Source organism: Ranitomeya imitator, chromosome 4 (genome assembly GCF_032444005.1).
Source record: "Ranitomeya imitator isolate aRanImi1 chromosome 4, aRanImi1.pri, whole genome shotgun sequence".
NCBI classification, from domain to species: Eukaryota; Metazoa; Chordata; class Amphibia; order Anura; family Dendrobatidae; genus Ranitomeya; species Ranitomeya imitator.
The window spans coordinates 672,289,300-672,308,587 of NC_091285.1; the positions used below are offsets into that span (position 1 = coordinate 672,289,300).

General features: G+C 41.7%; 1 protein-coding gene across 1 annotated transcript in view; it reads left to right on the forward strand.

Annotated features, from left to right (window-relative positions):
- Positions 1 to 19,288, forward strand: part of LOC138677281 (A.superbus venom factor 1-like) — a 139,443-nt gene that overhangs the window by 111,772 nt on the left and 8,383 nt on the right. The window contains exons 26-36 of the mRNA XM_069767312.1: positions 4,424 to 4,583; positions 4,677 to 4,772; positions 4,857 to 5,007; positions 7,487 to 7,647; positions 8,366 to 8,524; positions 10,122 to 10,181; positions 12,650 to 12,740; positions 12,993 to 13,047; positions 16,241 to 16,328; positions 16,414 to 16,503; positions 17,454 to 17,559. Coding sequence (XP_069623413.1) covers positions 4,424 to 4,583; positions 4,677 to 4,772; positions 4,857 to 5,007; positions 7,487 to 7,647; positions 8,366 to 8,524; positions 10,122 to 10,181; positions 12,650 to 12,740; positions 12,993 to 13,047; positions 16,241 to 16,328; positions 16,414 to 16,503; positions 17,454 to 17,559 — 1,217 coding nt within the window. The remainder of the gene's footprint in view (positions 1 to 4,423; positions 4,584 to 4,676; positions 4,773 to 4,856; positions 5,008 to 7,486; positions 7,648 to 8,365; positions 8,525 to 10,121; positions 10,182 to 12,649; positions 12,741 to 12,992; positions 13,048 to 16,240; positions 16,329 to 16,413; positions 16,504 to 17,453; positions 17,560 to 19,288) is intronic.

Consider the following 19,288-nt stretch of genomic DNA (forward strand, 5'->3'; position numbering starts at 1 on the left):
TTTGTCTGAGGATGGAAAGGTACCAAATGGACCATCTTAGAAAAGCGATCACAAACCACCCAAATGACCGACATCTTTTGAGAGACGGGGAGATCCGAGATAAAATCCATAGAAATATGCGTCCAGGGCCTCTTCGGGACCGGCAAGGGCAAAAGCAACCCACTGGCACGAGAACAGCAGGGCTTAGCCCGAGCACAAGTCCCACAGGACTGCACAAAAGAACACACATCCCGTGACAAAGACGGCCACCAAAAGGATCTAGCCACCAAATCTCTGGTACCAAAGATTCCAGGATGCCCAGCCAACACTGAACAATGAATCTCAGAGATAACTCTACTAGTCCATCTATCAGGGACAAACAGTTTCTCTGCTGGGCAACGGTCAGGTCTATCAGCCTGAAACCCGCCGCAAATCAGGGGAGATGGCAGACAAAATTACCCCCTCTTTGAGAATACCCGCCGGCTCAGGAACAAAACTCCTTGACAGGGCATCAGCCTTCACATTTTTAGAGCCCGGAAGGTACGAAACCACAAAATCAAAACGGGAGAAAAATAACGACCATCGAGCCTGTCTCGGATTCAACCGTTTGGCAGACTCAAGATAAGTCAAATTCTTGTGATCTGTCAAGACCACCACGCGATGCTTGGCTCCTTCAAGCCAATGACGCCACTCCTCGAATGCCCACTTCATGGCCAACAACTCTCAATTATCAACATCATAATTGCGCTCAGCAGGCGAAAACTTTCTAGAAAAGAAAGCACATGGCTTCATCACCGAGCCATCAGAACTTCTTTGCGACAAAACAGCCCCAGCTCCAATCTCAGAAGCATCAACCTCAACCTGAAACGGGAGCGAAATATCTGGCTGGCACAACACAGGGGCAGAAGAAAAACGACGCTTCAACTCCTGAAAAGCCTCTACAGCTGCAGAAGACCAATTGACCACATCAGCACTTTCTTGGTCAAATCAGTCAACGGTTTAGCAACACTAGAAAAATTAGCGATGAAGCGCCGATAAAAATTAGCAAAGCCCAGGAACTTTTGCAGGCTCTTCACAGATGTCGGCTGAGTCCAATCGTAAATGGCTTGGACTTTAACAAGGTCCATCTCGATAGTAGAAGGGGAAAAAATGAACCCCAAAAATGAAACCTTCTGAACTCCAAAGAGACACTTTGACCCCTTCACAAACAAGGAATTCGCACGAAGGACCTGGAACACCATTCTGACCTGCTTCACATGAGACTCCCAATCATCCGAAAAGACCAAAATATCATCCAAATACACAATCAGGAATTTATCCAGGTACTCTCGGAAGATGTCATGCATAAAGGACTGAAATACTGATGGAGCATTGGAAAGCCCGAATGGCATAACCAGGTACTCAAAATGGCCCTCGGGCCATTCATCGCCTTGTTTAATACGCACAAGATTATCCGCCCCTCGAAGATCTATGTTGGTGAACCAACTAGCCCCTTTAATACGAGCAAACAAATCAGACATCAATGGCAAAGGATACTGAAATTTGACTGTAATTTCATTGAGAAGGCGGTAATCAATACAAGGTCTCAAAGAACCATCCTTCTTGGCCACAAAAAAGAACCCTGCTCCTAACGGTGATGACGACGGGTGAATATGGCCTTTCTCCAAGGATTCCTTTATATAACTCCGCATAGCGGCGTGTTCTGGCACAGATAAATTGAACAATCGGCCCTTAGGAAACTTACTACCAGGAATCAAATTAATTGCACAATCGCAATCCCTATGGGGAGGTAGGGCACTGGCTTTGGGCTCATCAAATACATCCCGATAATCCGACAAAAACTCTGGAACTTCAGAAGGAGTGGAAGACGAAATAGACAAAAATGGAACATCACCATGTACCCCCTGGCAACCCCAGCTGGACACAGACATAGATTTCCAGTCCAATACTGGATTATGAACCTGTAGCCATTGCAACCCCAAAACGACCACATCATGCAGATTATGCAACACCAGAAAGCGGATATCCTCCTGATGTGCAGGAGCCATGCACATGGTCAATTGGGTCCAGTACTGAGGCTTATTCTTGGCCAAAGGCGTAGCATCAAATCCTCTCAATGGAATAGGATACTGCAAGGGCTCCAAGAAAAAAACACAGCGCCTAGCATACTCCAAGTCCATCAAATTCAGGGCAGCGCATGAATCCACAAATGCCATAACAGAATAGGATGACAAAGAACAAATCAGAGTAACGGACAATAGAAATTTAGACTGTACCGTACCAATGGTGTCAGACCTAGCGAACCGCTTAGTGCGCTTAGGACAATCGGAGATAGCATGAGTGGAATCACCACAGTAAAAACATAGCCCATTCCGACGTCTTTGTTCTTGCCGTTCAGCTCTGGTCAAAGTCCTATCACATTGCATAGGCTCAGGCCCATGCTCAGATAGTACCGCCAAATGGTGCACAGCTTTACGCTCACGCAAGCGTCGATCGATCTGAATGGCCAAAGACATAGACTCATTCAGACCAGCAGGCATGGGAAATCCCACCATGACATCCTTAAGGGCTTCAGAGAGACCCTTTCTGAAGATTGCTGCCAGGGCACATTCATTCCACTGAGTGAGCACAGACCACTTTCTAAACTTCTGACAATATATCTCCGCTTCATCCTGACCCTGACACAGAGCCAGCAAGATTTTCTCTGCCTGATCCACTGAATTAGGTTCGTCATAAAGCAATCCAAGCGCCAGGAAAAACGCATCAACATCACGCAATGCCGGATCTCCTGGCGCAAGGGAAAATGCCCAGTCTTGAGGGTCACCACGTAACAAAGAAATAATGATCTTTACTTGTTGAACAGGGTCACCTGAGGAGCGAGGTTTCAAGGCAAGAAACAATTTACAATTATTTTTGAAATTCAAGAACTTAGATCTATCACCAAAAAACAAATCAGGAATTGGAATCCTAGGATCTGACATCGGATTCTGAACCACAAAATCTTGAATGTTTTGTACCCTTGCAGTGAGATTATCCATACAAGAGGACAGACCTTGAATGTCCATGTCTACACCTGTGTTCTGAACCACCCAGATGTAAAGGGGAAAAGAGAAACAAAACACACTGCAAAGAAAAAAAAATGGTCTCAGAACTTGTCTTATCCCTCTATTGAGATGCATTAGTACTTTGGGCCACCTGTACTGTTATGACCTAGTGGTCAGGACAATAATGGACCTGGTGGTTAAGAGCACACGGAATGACCTGATAGTTACTGATAATATAGGAAGAGCTCTGGGACGTGGGAACTCTGCTGACCGCAATCCCTAATCCTATCAACCACACTAGAAATAGCCGTGGATTGCTCCTAACGCTCCCTATGCAACTCGGCACAGCCTAAGGAACTAGCTAGCCCTAAAGATAGAAAAATAAAGCCTACCTTGCCTCAGAGAAATTCCCCAAAGGAAAAGGCAGCCCCCCACATATAATGACTGTGAGTAAAGATGAAAATACAAACACAGAGATGAAATAGATTAAGCAAAGTGAGGCCCGACTTACTGAACAGACTGAGGATAGGAAAGGTAGCTTTGCGGTCAGCACAAAAACCTCCCTCTGCGTCCCAGAGCTTCCAGCAAGCAAGACAACAATCCAAATAGCAAGCTGGACAGAAAAATAGCAAACCAGAGAAAAACAAGCAGTCACTTAGCTTCTGCTGGGAAGACAGGTCACAAGAACGATCCAGGAGTGAACTAGACCAATACTGGAACATTGACAGGTGGCATGGAGCAAAGATCTTAGTGGAGTTAAATAGAGGAGCCAGCTAACGAATTAACCTCGTCACCTGTGGAAGGAAACTCAGAAACACCCACAGCCACCAGAGAAAGTCCATGGACAGAACCAGCCGAAGTACCATTCATGACCACAGGAGGGAGCCCGACAACAGAATTCACAACGCACATCACCATAAGTAGGTTCATCCATAATGGAAAAATAGAAAATATTGGAGTCCGGCTCAACAGGACTGCTTAGTGTAGTCGAAACGCATCGACTGGGTCATGTCGACCATGTAAATTTTTCTTATATATGCACTATATTTTCTTTTTAAAAATAAATTGAAAAGGAAAATCTAGTCCTGTTGAGCTGGACTCCAATTTTTTATATTTTTTCTTGATGTGAGGCCGGTGTCTGAGGCCCAGGTGGATGGGCATAGAGCTACTAGGTGAGCTGGAATCACGTTTTCACCCATAATGACTTGCAATTAGCATATAGCACAGCCAAACAGGAGATATTATTAAAGCCTGCATAAAAGCAGAAGCAGGAAATGCAGCAGCAACGTTCTGGTGAATCTAGATAATGAGAAGACATCACTGTTCAATAAGGCTTAGGATGATAAATTTTATACTGTAAACATTTTACTATTTGGATAATACCTTTTCTTTACAACCAGGCTAACTGCTTACGTAGTCAAAGTTTTTGCAATGGCTCAACCACTGGTGGATATTGAAAGCAATGTTTTGTGTGGAGCAGTCAAATGGTTGATACTTCATAAACAGAAACCGGATGGAATGTTCAAAGAAGATGCCCCAGTTATTCAACAAAAGATGGTGGTATGTATCGGCAGAGGACTTCCTTCACATTAACTTGATTGGTTTTAGTGTTCTTTAAAGTGTGGCATTATACTTACAATTTTTTCCCTCCAGGGAGATATTAAAGGCTCATCAGAAGATGTTTCTCTTACTGCCTTTGTCCTTATTGCTTTGTTGCAAAGTGTGAAGACTTGTACGCCACATGTCGACGTGAGTTTCCTATCTCCATCAACTTTTAATGGAACCACAAATGACCGTATTCACGTAAAATTTGTCTTCAATAATTTATCATAGAGCCTGAAGGTCAGTATTGAAAAAGCCACCAGCTTCCTGCTGGGTCAGTTACCAGTGCAGAAAAAACCATACACCATCGCCATTACCTCATATGCTCTTGTTATGGCCGAGGCAATAGACTCACCAGCGATGCTGCTTTCTGCATCCACAGGTACCAAAACTTGCCAAAAACTATATAACGACCTTACTTTATTAATACAGTAAATCAATGTATAAAATGTGATTTTAGGGATTTAAGATTAAATCATTTTAGGCTAAAACTTGTAGCACATGCCATCATGGATAATAACGAGGCTCCCTGTGCGTGAGGATAACCTAAAGCAGGGGTCTCAAACGCAGCAGGATAAATGGGCTGCACAAAGAAAAATGTAAACTTTATGGGCCGCATTCTTTGCAGGACAAGAGGACATTTTCAGTTATACCAATCTTTTTCAATATAACTTTTTGATAAGTTTTTTAAATATTTTTTTTAATGGCATTCATCATATGGGTTATGGTACAATTCTATAACTTGGGTCGATATTGATGCGGAAATGACAAACATACGGTACTTTTTTTTTTGTTTACTGTAATTTGCACATAAAACAGCATTTTTAGTGGCAAAATATTTTTCCATTTTTTTTCATACTTTATTTTTATATGTACATTTTATAATGGTACTTTTTTCCTTTGGTTTGTCCTTCAATTGACCTTGTACAGTAATAGTGTCATAAAATTATTCACATGTAGTAATTCTGGCTGCCATCTTGTAATAATCATCCTCATTATGGGCCTCATCTTGTGATAGTGTCCCGAATCCTTGTCCCTATTTTGTGGTAATGTCCCCATCCTGGTACTCATGTTGTAGTAATTTCACCCCATCCTTGTCTACATTTAGTAGCAATGTTCCCCATCCTAGTCTCCATCTTGTAATAATGTCCCCTATGCTGGTCCCCATCGTTTAGTAATGTGCCGATCCTGGACCTCATCTTGTAGCGATGTCCCACTTCCTGGTATCCATCTTGTAGTAATATCCTTTATTCAGGTCTTCATCTTGTAGTAATGTCCTCCATCCTGACCCAATCATGTAGTAATGTCCCACATACTGGTCCCCATCACTTAGTGATGTCCCCATCTTGGTATCCATCGTGTACTAATATCCCTCATCCTGGTGCTCATCTTGTAGTAATGTTTGCCATCCTGATCCTCATCTTGTATTATTGTCCTCCATCTTGACCCCATCATGTGGTAATGCCCCCCATACTGGTCCTCATCTTTTAGTGTTGTCCCTTATCCTTGTGACCATTTTGTAGTAATGTCTCCCACACTGGTCCTCACCTTGTAGTAATGTCTTCCATTGTGATCCCTATCTTGTTATAATGTCACCATCGTGTAGTAATGTCCTTCATCCTTGTCTTCACCTTGTAGTAAGGTCTCTCCTTGTGATCCCCATTTTGTTATAATGTCACCATGTAGTAATGTGCATCATCCTTGTCCCCATCTTCTAGTAATGTCCGCCATCCTGGTCCTCATTTTGTAGCCATGTCCCTCACCCTTGTTACCATCATGTAGTAATTCCCCCCCCCCCCCCCCAATTCCTCCATACTACTTCCCATTTTGTCCCCATCTTGTATCCATGCCCCAGATGCTGGTATCCATCTTGTAGCAATGTCCCAGGTGCTGGTATCCATCTTGTAGCAATGTCCCAGATGCTGGTATCCATCTTGTAGCAATGTCCCAGGTGCTGGTATCCATCTTGTAGCAATGTCCCAGATGCTGGTATCCATCTTGTAGTAATGTCCCAGATGCTTTTATCCATCTTGTAGCAATGTCCACCATTCTGGCTCCCATCCTGTAATAATGTCTTCCACGATGAGCACACCCATGTCAGCTGCCGGCCTCTGTTTGGCTGGTGGCTAATGTGGGTATTGCGGTGCAAAGAGCTGGTGTCTGTGACGAGATACATTTTAATTGAATGTCCTTCTGAGGACACACATTCAGTAGAAAATAAGCCCTGGATTTGGGGGTCCCAGAAGGCTGCAGAATGCTTCTCAAGGACTACTTCTTTGAGACCCTTTACCTAAAAGATATGAACGCTCTCAAAATTTTACATCATTTGCCTTTGTGTTGCACTGTCTTTTTAAGCTGGACAAACCGGACTGTTTATTGACAGATGTTGAACTGCATGCAAGATAAAATGTTGTCATTTACTGACCTGTTTTTACACTCCAATAAACATTCTAACGAAGCAGAACAATCATTAATATGATCGTTCTGTGGATTTAGGTCATCATGTTATCAGCACCACGTCTCCGATTTACAAAAAGACAACGTTCAGTCAATGATGATGATTTTTAAGCTGTGTTAATCATTGCTTCCAGCAAACGGGTATCTTATTTTTGTCCTTTCAGCCCATTTCAGCCCTTTTTAGATGGACTGATAATAGGGAATAGTTCTTCCGATGAACATTCTTTATTAGCTTTAGTAAGTAATCTGGTAAAGAACGATCATTTTGTCTTTGCCTTTTAGTTGATTTATGATGACATTAAAGATGAACTGAACATTGTCATCATAAATCGGTTGAGAGGAACTCAGAAAAAGATGATTACATTTTTAAGTTTTTTTTATGTGACTTTTTTTGTCTTCACAAGACAAAACTCATTGGGAGGCAGGATCCCGTTTTATCACTATCGAGGCCACATCTTACGCTCTTCTGGCTCTCTTGCGGTTGAAGGAATATGATCTAACTGGACGAATTGTGCGCTGGATAACGGAGCAAAGATATTACGGAGCAGTTTATGGATCTACTCAAGTAAGTCGTGTCAATAATTCAGGAAAAGGGTATTGTCGATTCTTTACCATTCAACCCACTCCCATTTGACAATGTTGTGACAATGGATTGAGTTCATTTGATCATGACATCAAACACATTTAATAATACATAGACCTCGTAACCTCAAGTTCCCTCCCAAACTACCAAATTGAACTGGACAATGGTTAATGGCGGTGATCTTCAAAGTCTACATATTTCTGTAGGTTGAGAAACTTTATTTGCTACCTTCAGCTGATTAACTCCATCTCGAAGGCATCTGTTCGTGTGCATGTGTGTTCTTGCTTCACCAACTTCTGGCCAGCGGGACGCCATTCCCCCCTGGACCAAAGATCATTGCTGTCCAAAACCATATTTTGGACCCCTCTCTCGCAAACTTCCAATATCAATATTTCTAAATTAACTCTGAAGACCCCCTTCTTCCAAAAGCTGCTATGAAACATGAAAATAAACCATCTGCTCCTATACTACTCCATTCTAATATGTCACAAACGGCACCTCAGCCTTGTCAAGCCCCACCTTTATATCTGCTGTCACCTCCAAATGTGGTCTGATCCGCCAAGCTTGAGCTCTTCCAATTTTTTTTCTCTCCAAACCCGGTCATGTAGGCTTTGCCTTTAGTCCGTAGCTCTCTTTTCTTCAATTTCTTTGCTCATCATTCATGATATTTATTGTTTCCTGATGTTTTTGTGTTCTGTAGGCCACCATCATGATGTTCCAAGCTTTGGCGCAATATCAGATAGACATCCCAGCTCTAAACGAGTTAGACCTTGATGTTTCCATCAATCTGCCAGGAAGGTCTACTCCACTGAATTATCGCATCAACGCAGACAATGCTATGCTTTCACGTTCTTCTGAGGTGAGCATTGTGGTGTTCACGATGTTGAGGATACTCCACTTGTATGAAAGAAAAGAAAGAAATATAATGGTGAGGTACAATAAAATTGTGAGAGTTGTTGTGGATAAGGATGGTTTCTACATCAAACCGTTCTAAAAGTGAATGCAGAGAGTTTGGTGTTGAGTGTCACTCTGATGACATGAGGTCATAATATCATCTTGATCCCTGTAGATCTAGTGTCTTTTCATTTAAGAACATGGCTTCCTGTCCTGAGTTAAGGTATCCAACTATGGACAGGGGGTTTGGCCAAATTTATCCCAATCTTGCCTAAATTTGGAAATCTACATTTTTTGATCTAGTTGCTCTAATTTGGCTTGTTCTTCGTTTCCATGATTCTTTTAGGGTTAACAAAAGTCTTCATTTGGTCATGTTATATATCCCCTCTTGGCTAAATGACTTCTATTTCTCATTAACAGTTGGATTGGGGCAAGTAAAAAAGGCATTGTAACATTTAAAGGGAGCCTATCATTAGAGGAATGATGCCCGAATCGAGGGCAGAATGAATCAAAAGATGGCTGAGCGATTGCAGATGGGAATGGTTCACTCTGAAACACTGAGAACTGAGTGTCGGGAACATTGGGGCTGATTCATCAAGACTGGCATAGAGGACAGCAGTCTTGATGGAGTAGAAGAAACACGTAATTCATTAAGAGGCATGCACCTCCGTGCTTATGTCAGAAATGCTACTCCAGTCACTTATTGGAGTAACATTTTTGGCATAATTTTTTTTTTAACTTTTCATGAATAAGATGTGTGGGCAACCCATCTCACCCTGGCTCCTGCCCCACGTTGACCATTTTGACAGAGCTGATTCAAAGTGGCGTGAAGACACCAAAAGTCACATGTTTATTTTGCAACTCGGCAACATGTAACAGCTTTGATGAATCAGCTCCTATGTGTCTTGAAGGACTAGACTATTCGACTTTTCCCCACCAGATCCCTTCCAAATGTCTATTCTTCTAGCAGCCATCTGAAGATGGGCAGGAGAGTGACCTGTCTTGGATTAATCAGTCGAGACACACATGCCCTCGATTCATCAATGCTATTTCTCAAATTTTCTGAAGTAAATTTCTCCTCTTTAGTATCTTTGCCTTATTCTCTGTATGTCTTGTACTTTTTAAGTCACCCCCTTTTTTTTATTTTTCTTCGAGCGTTTTCCTTATCCTGAAGTTTTAAACAGATTCCTGAAATATGACCTTTTTCCAAAAGTGACATTTTTTTGGCACATCTCATTCCAGTCCCTCCATGGAGTAAGATTTCTAGAGGAGTTTTCAATCTGGCGACTTTTATTTTAAAGAATATGAAAGTTTTGTTGCTAAAAAGTCATAAAAAAAAACTGGTCAAATGTGAAAAAAGTGCATTGTTAAGTTTGCACCATATTCATAAACTCTGTGCGCCATTGCTAAGTATTTTGTGCCAAAAACATCAGCAAATATCTCAAGACATGTAATATAAAAGGGATAAATTGCAAATGATAAACTTCAAGAAATTAAATACTAAGAACATTTTTTTTCTGTGCAGAATAAAATAAATGTATTTATGTGACTCCACTTTACAGACCAAACTGAATAAAGAGTTTGTTGTGAAAGCCAAGGGCAAAGGACAAGGTACACTGACGGTAAGTTCATACGTGCAGTCAGCGAGCATAATTACTAAAACTAAGGAGTCTGTTTAGACAGACGGACCGGCGGCACAATATGACCGCCGAACACTAAACATTTACCAAGTGGCGCTCGTTCGAAAGTAAACAATGCGCTATGGGTGACGTATAGCAGATTACACAGTGTGCATAGACTGCCTTGGCACGAAGTGGATTTATAATAAGAGATAAATGCCAAAGTTTGTTTTTTTGCAATCGTTCCCATTTAAAAAGATGTGTCAGTCCCTTTAGGTACACTCCTTACCCTTCAGAATTGCTATAGGACTTATCCACAAAACAAAGAGGAGGCTTGATCCTCGGCTCCTTCGTGGATGTCAGCCATCTTCTTCTCTTCTGGACATGTGCAGTGCGCCTCTGAAGCTGGGAAGCGTTCACCTGGCTTCAGAAGGGCAGTGACATCTAGGAAAGCCTCAGGCAGGCATAAGATTTGCACAGGGCCGGCAATGGCCCAGGCTCCTTCAATTCAAGTTATCTGACCCACAGGGGCTTGAGAACATGCCAAGTGGAGTGAGACCAATAGTCTGAGGAAACAAACATCCCATCAACTAGTCAAAAGATTAATTTGCATATTAAAAATGGACTGTAAAAAGAGCAAATTTTTATACTGTACCTGCTTATGTGCCATTCAAGATAAACAGCTTGTTAGGCAGGGTATTTATCAAGGAAAATGCAAATGCTGGTGGGTTGCATGGCATACGGACCTGTCAGGTTCCCTTTAACTCAGCAGAGGTGCCTCCTCTGAGGCAAGTGTGGGACTTTAAAGGGAACCTGTCATGTTAAAAAAAAATGCTATTAACCTGCACATTTGGGGTTAATCTGCTGGTTAATAGCGTTCTAAAGTCGTGCTGCAGATGGCTTTTTTTGGCCATGAAAAACGTGTGGAAAAAAATGTGGCAAAAACAAAAGGTTATAAATAATCCCTTAAAAAAAACCTGTCAGCAACATTTTACTTAGTAAAGTACAGACAGGTCCATATTGACTCTGTCATACTGATTAAAATGATACCTCAGTTGACGGAATCCATTTTGTAGATTTTCTTTAATCCTTGCATGAAGTTTTCTCGTGGTCTTATCTTCGTGCTTCGGGGCGGACCTGTGGGAGGACCTGTGGGTGGACCTGTCGGTAGGCCTGTGGATGGGCCTGCATGGTAGGGTCATCAGCTTTGTTTCGTCCCCTCCACTGTGTCTGGATGTATTTTCTTCTAATTTACTTAAAATGTTGCCCTGGTACACTCTGAGCGGGAGGCGGCGCTTCTGCTTTTGAGTTCTATGAAGTCTTCAGGAAAATGTCGGTGGCGGCTGCGCATGTGTGGATTGCTCCGTGCCACTGGCACCATTTTTTTGAAGCCCACCATTAGATCAATCTGCACAAGTGCTGCCCACAGCTGAGACTAGTGGTGAGCTTCAGTAAAATGGAGGTTCTGAGCAATCTACACATGCGCAGCCACCAGCACCATTTTCCTGAAGATTTCCAAGAGCTCAATCTGTGCAAGCACTGCCCGTGACTAGGACTAATGGCAGGCTTCTGTAAAATGGCACCTGTGGAACTGAGCAATCTACGCATGTGCAGCCAACGACGCCATTTTCCTGAAGACTTCCAAGGGCTCAGTCTGCTCAAGCACGCAAAATTTTAAATAAATTAGGAGAAAATACACCTACACATAGTTGAGGGGACAGAACAAAGCTGGAGACCCCACCAATAGTCCCGCCCACATGCCCGCCTCAAAGCTCGAAGATATGAATACAAGCAAACTTCAAACAATGATTAAAGAAAATCTACAAACCAGATTTGTTCACCTGAGGTATCATTTTAATCGGTATGACAGCGCCAATTTGGACCTGCGTGTACTGTACTTAGTAAAATGCTGTTGACAGGTTCTCCTTAAGGTGTTAGAGGCATTACAGTGCAGTCAGATGGTAATTGGGCTGCAAAGAAGAGGCCTGGTGGAAATGGTTGTGTCAAATTATGGCCTTCAGCAATAGTTAAAAAAGAACATCCCAATGTCTGAGAAGAAACTGAGCAGATACTGAATGTAGACGACTCCATACCACAATTCAAAATATATGATTTGGAGGCCTTAGTTACACAGGGAAGCAAATCAATAAAGTATTTAAAGAAAGTGCACGTTACAAAAAGCAGGTCTCAATATTTGGTTAGGTGGTTCAGATCTAAGCTCCCTTACTCCCCATACCCAATGGTTGTGGTGTGGTCAATTTCAGGGGTGTCAAACTGCATTCCTCGAGGGCTGTAAACAGGTCATGTTTTCAGGATTTCCTTGCATTGCACAGGTGATAATTTAATCACCTGCAGAGAATGATTCCAGCACCTTGTGCAATGCTAAGGAAATCTTGAAAACAGGCATGGTTTGAGGCCCTCGAGGAATGCAGTTTGACACCCCTGGTCAATTTGATTCGTTGACTTTCTACGTGATGTCGGTTTATCACGCTCTTGTGACAGAGAAAGAAAAGGAGTGCCAAAACTTTGACCTTACAGTTACAGTAAAGGAAATAGCGAATGGTAAGTAATTCAAACATAAGTGCTTCCTGTATCCAAACTGCGAGCCTTCTCGACCTTAGAGGAAGAGCATCGGGTTTATTTTTCAGTTATTTTGTTCTTGCTAGAGTCTGACTATGCTTGACTATATTGAGCCCTTTGGCCCTCTGTCAGATTAGGACAGCAGTGCTATGAAGGATATGTGTTGGGGTATAGGATAGGTTGTAATATAGGGAACAGTGTTGAATACGAGTAATGCATTTTTTTTTTATTTAGACAATAAGGGCGAAGAAAATTTTTTGACAAAAGTATCCATCGAGATATGTGCAAAGTAAGCAAATACTTCCTTTAAAAAATTAAATGTACTAATTTTTAATTGATTCACTGGGACTAATAGAAAGTTATATTAGCATTATTACATGATCAAGAAAGAAAAATTAAGGAATGTTTTAACAGGACCTGTCACCCGGTCAAAAGTGGACAGTTATTGCTCTTTCTTTTTATTCCCACTGCTCCCCTGACTATACCGGTTTTCGTTGTTGTTTTTTTTTTTTTTTTTTAAATCCGCCATAGAGTTACAGAAATATGAGCCTTATTATTTAGTGCTAATTTTTGTGGTCCTTAAAAAGGGGGCTTTGCTTACAAGGTAATTATGTAAAGTAGCCCTTAAGAAACTTCCCCAGAGAATCCTGTGAGCAATGCCCCTTTGGTAAAACTATTAAAAATTAGCACTAACTGAAAAGGGCCATCTCTCTGAAATCCTATGGCAGATTTGAAAAAAAAAAAGAAAATCACTAAATACTGGCTGTCCCCGACTAAAGAAACTTTGGCTTATGGATGCCTCCTAAATACGAATGCTCAAAAAGAAATGTAATACTCACCACACCATTGACCTCTTTGCTGCCATCTGATCCTCTTCTTTTCACCATAATGCACCCCGTCTCCAGCCTTTTCACTGTAGGGCAGGACTGCCGGCCGACCCAGGCCAGAGTTCACTGCACATCATGAGGTCATTTCATCATATTCTTATAACGTGCAGTGAGTTCCATCCTGGCCTATAGTGAAGAAGCCGAAGATGCACTACATCCAACGACAGAAAGAAGAGGACCAGGCAGCGAACAGCAGGGGGCGGCTGAAGTGGCAAGTATTCAATAAAAAAATTAATACTCGCCTCTCCGGCCATTGCCCTCCTCTTCTTTCCATCATCACACTCCAAATCTCTAAGACTTCCAGCCATGTCCAGTCTCCAGAGATCCCTCTGCATCATAAGGTCCTGTTGTTGACATTGTGTGTTGTGAGTTCTGTTTTTGGGCTCCCTCTGGTGGTTACTGGTGGTACTGGGTGACTTGTGTTTTCTGCGGTCTCTGGGCTCCACCTGTTCCATCAGGATATGGGAGTTTCCTATTTAACCTGGCTTTCTTGTCATTTCCTGGCCGGCTATCAATGTTATCAGTGTGTCTTGTTACCTCTGCTACTGGCTTCAGTAATCTTCAGGACAAGCTAAGTTTTTGTTTTTCCTGTTCCACGTTTTACTTAATTTTGGTCTTAGTCCAGTTTGCAGATATGTGATTCTTTGCTGCTGGTTGCTCTAGTGGGCTGTAATTACTCCTCATGTTCCATGAGTTGGAACATGAGTTCAAGTAATTTCAGGATGGTTTTTTGAAGGGTTTTTTGCTGACCGCGCAGTTTTCTTTTGTATCCTCTGCTATCTAGCTTTAGCGGGCCTCATTTTGCTGAATCTGTTTTCATACTACGTATGTGCTTTCCTCTCATTTCACCATCATTATATGTGGGGGGCTGCTATTTCTGTGGGGTATTTCTCTGGAGGCAAGAGAGGTCTGTGTTTCTTCTAATAGGGGAAGTTAGATCTTCGGCTGGTGCGAGACGTCTAGGATCATCGTAGGCACGTTCCCCGGCTATTGCTATTTGTGTGTTTAGCTTTAGGGTCGCGGTCAGCTCAGGTTCCATCACCCTAGAGCTCGTTGGTGTTTGTCCTTTTGTGATTCCCTGCCATTGGGATCATGACAATTGTGACCTTATGATGCGCTGTAAGCTCCAAGGCCTGGATGTACCAAGAAATCCTTGTCTATAGTGAAGAGGATGGAGATGCGACATGTAAAGGTGGAAAGAAGAGGACCTGATGGTGAGTGTCAGCCAACCGGGCAGGTGAATCGGTCAGGTGAGTATTCGGTAACAATAAAAGCTACAGAATTCATCTAGTTTGTAAACTGGTGATGCTTGTACTCAGGAGTTCGGCAGGAATAAAATAAGAGCAAAAACTGACCACTTTTGACCCATTGAAAGGTCCTCTTAAAACAATAATATTGGCACATTCACTACAATTGTTTTCCAAAATTAACTTTTACACACAAATAAAATGTTTTATGTATAAATGAAATAATATAATGAAGCAGTAAAAAAAAATGTAAAATGATTATACTAAATAATCATTTAGGATTTCTTCACAGGATAGACAGGAAATGTATGCTTTTGGGGAGAGCTCTTTGATCACTAGAATAATGGTTCAAAGCCCCTTGTTCTTCTTCACTTCTTCTTCAAAGAAAAAGTGAGGAGATGGTTGAATGGACTGAGCATGTGTATTGCCACTCCATTCAAAGACTATGAGACTGACAGAGACAGCCAAGTACAACCCTTGTTTTTTTTGTCAACCCCATAAAAGAAGGAGCGCGACACGTGTTAACCCTCTATTACATTCAAATGCCTCTTAATAGAGTAAGAAACGAACGAGACAAATTAAGAATCTGATGTGGGATGTGACTAAAGCTGGCAATACACATTAGATGACGGTCGGCTGAAAGATTGTTCAGCTGACAGCCATATCTGCAGACTCTTCACTACACAGTAGTGCTCGTTAGGCCAAGTGCTCCTGTGTTCCCTATGAGAAAGCTGACAACTGACACATTGGCCAGCTGCTTATCGCAGGAGAATTCAATTAGAAGTCCAAAATTGGAAATGCCCGATCAACATCACTCCCGAACACCATTTGGCCGGTGCTACCATGCAAGAGTTTGGTCTAAATAAGTCTAATGTGTATGGCCAACTTAAGTTGAGAGGCTACAAGGAGTAGCTTTTACATGAAATTTGTGGCCGAATCGTAGAAACTTCTAAGCTGGAGTGAGGGTCACGCTAACATTCCTTATTAGAGTTGGGTAGTTAGAAAAAAGAGGCTCAGACTGCCCATTTCAGTGATTGTAGGACCCTAGAGGTCAAAAATGTATTACCTTAGATGTGGATTTGTGATAAATGTCCATGGAGGACAACAATTTTAAAGAATATTCCCGGGCTACTTCTTATTAAACCTCGTTTGCATCAATTGCATCAGCAAAAAAGTCCATTGTAAACCAAAACCGTTTTAATAGGGAGTCAATGGTAACATCTAATATCTACTGTCTATAATCACGTGTTGTTTCGATTATAAACCTAGCACGTCACATGAGATATCTGCAATTCATCCAGATGTTGTACTCACCTGATATGAATCTAATATTGTAATTTTTCCTCAGACATCTTAAAGACAGTGATGCTACCATGTCTATCTTCGATGTTTCCATGATGACTGGATTCGCTCCTGATGTTGAAAGTCTGAATAAAGTGAGATTATTAGATGACATATTTTTAAATATCTATAAAGTGTCTTTATGAATGAAATCTAATTTTATATTCTTCTTTTGAACAGTTGTCGAAGGGAGTGGACAAATATATCTCCAAGTTTGAGATTAACAAGGAATCCACTGATAAAGGAACACTCATCATCTACCTGGACAAGGTATGAAGTGTCGTAGTCTTACCAATACTCTCAGGATTAAGGTTAACTGATACATAAGTGTGTGAGGGTTCATTTAGATGGACATATTTCTGCCCATAAATGAGCAATGATGAACTAGATTGGCGCTCATTTATAGGAATGAACCCATACAGCATGCATGTAGTCAATGGTAATTTTCATGTGGGCATAAATAGTCCAATCAGCCAATGAACAAGATCATGTCAAGCAGGTGATCGATGACTTGTTGCCACAATCCGATAATCAGGAATCCACATTTTTGTTGGACCACGTAAAGAAATCTTGGAAATTGACGTCAAATATTTTAAACATTCTTCAAAATATAGATGAAATTCTCAATATTTGAGGAAGTTTAGCGATGGGATGGGACCATGTATTGGGGATTACTTCACCATGAGATCTTATTTGGTGGATGATCTTCACAACTGATAAAATTCCAATATCACAAATGTAAAACACTTGAAAATGCACAAAGGTTCACGTACTTGTACAATATAAAATAATATGAACATTTAGGGTTGGACTAGCTCGTCAAAGGACTAACAACCATCATGAATGAGAAGGAAACATTAAACAATGATAGTCCCGAATGTAGAGCAGTGGAGGCAATCACCTGGTGCTGGGGTTTATTTTTTATGGGCCTTCAAATGTTGAAAGTGGGCCGGTATTCCAACACACCTTTCTTTGTCGTTGTACATGGTGAGAATTGTCTGTGGATAGTTTTACGTTTCTTGCAGAATATACTTTCTAGATCTTCTGGAGATAATGAGATATTGAAACTCCTTGGTCAAGTCAGTGATGTTTGTGAACAGAAGTGATGATCTTAGAAAATATGTTACATGTCGTATTCATCACGAAAAAGAACTCGATATCAGTTGATTTTCAATCGTTGCTCAATGATCTACTGACTTTTCTTCTCCTTTCTTGGACAGATTTCACATAAACGAGAGGAATGCATCAAGTTCACTGCTAAACAGATCTTTAAAGTTGGCCTCATTCAACCGGCATCTGTCACTGTCTACGACTATTACACCCCCGGTAGGTGACAAAGAAGACTTTGATCTAATAAAACCAATATCCCTATTATTGTAGTTCAGCATTTTACAATTCAGAGGGTACATTACAGAGAAAATAATATTCAACAATATGTACGAGGATCGAGAGTCCTGCTTGTAAGAGTTTACGATCTGTGGCAAAATGGGAATTACAAAAAGACATAAAAAGTGGTCTATACTGTCTCCAAGTCTGTACAGACCCCAGAGAATAATGAACACAGGGTGTTAATAAAGAAAATTACTACTCACCTTTGGGCTAACCTGCCCGGCTACTTCTGGAGCCTCTTCTCTGGCCCTTGGCTAGGTTCAGCCTCTTTGCTTCAGCACACAACATCCTCTTGGGTATTTTCACTCTTTGCCAAGGATTCTGATGCGTAGCGGCCTCCTACATCACAACTCACATTGTACCGTCAGAAGCTGACTCAGCCACGAAAACCCCAGTGCAGAATGAGGTCGGATAGAACTGGACAGCAGGTGAATGGATAATTGAGTATAATTATTTCACCTCCTTTCCTGGTTCTCAGCAAAATGGCTGCCAACCTCGAAACGACTTGCTACTCTAATATGAGGTGTTATGAAGTGCATGGAGTGTGTGTGGGAAGTTGTTGACAGAGAAGACCTGGTTTTAAAGGGAATCTGTCAGCAGGGTTTTGATAAGTAATCTGAGAGTGCTACGGGGAAGGGGAAGACAGCCTGATTCCAGTGATGTGTCACTTACTGGGCAATGTTTTGAGATTTCAATATAATCAGCGTTTTATTAGCAAGAGTTTATGATGAAAAGACTAGCTGTCTCATGCTTCCTAGTCCAGCCACACCTCTAGCACTGATTAGCATTAGCTTTCTATACTGATACAATCAGTGGTGTGGGCGGGGTAATACATCAGCTCAGCATTCTGAGCTCTGCTAGACCTGCAGCAGACAAAACTGTGGTTCTTTTACAACTGCTGCACCCAGTGAGCTAAGTAATACATTACTGGTATTAGGGTCTCTCTTACTACGTCATCCTGCTGTTACATTACATAGCAAAAAACCTGCTGATAAATTCCCTTTAAAGAAAATAGAAGAAATAGGAAATAGAGACTAATTAAATTACTGAAATTTCTGAAATTAGAGTTTTTAGGGATTGCCTAAAGGGAACCGCGGACAGCCTGTATCAGCTTTGGCCATGTGTGTTTGAATCTACAACGTTTCCATGAAAAACATTGTTTAAAATGACCAAGCCACATGGAAGACAGGTCTGAAAGATGAATCCCTAGCAGCTTCTCTTCTCCACCTCCCACGAGTGACAAATCCCTCTCTACATACTGTACGTTCATAGGGAGAGTCAGTCAACGGCAGCAGGTGGTGAGAGCCACAGGGGACCAGCCTTTTCGACTAGTAGTCACCCGTTGGTTTTTACAGTATGTTTTCCTCTAAAATACAGATGACTGAAAACATATAGCCTGTGTATGATACAGGTCGCCTGCGGTTGGAGCAGAATGTGTCCATTGTACGGTTACCTTTAAAACTGTAGAAATTTTTAATTAACCTAAGTGGTTTGGGTAGTGCATTCCGGAGAGCTGGTGCAGCACAAGAAAAGTCTTGAAGATGGAAATAGGAGGTTTAGGACTATGAAAAACGTTGGCTTTAGATGTTAAGCAGAATAAAGAGCACAGATAAGAAGGTAGACAGATAACGGTGGAGTTGTTGGGTGGGGTCAGAAGTGTGAAGAG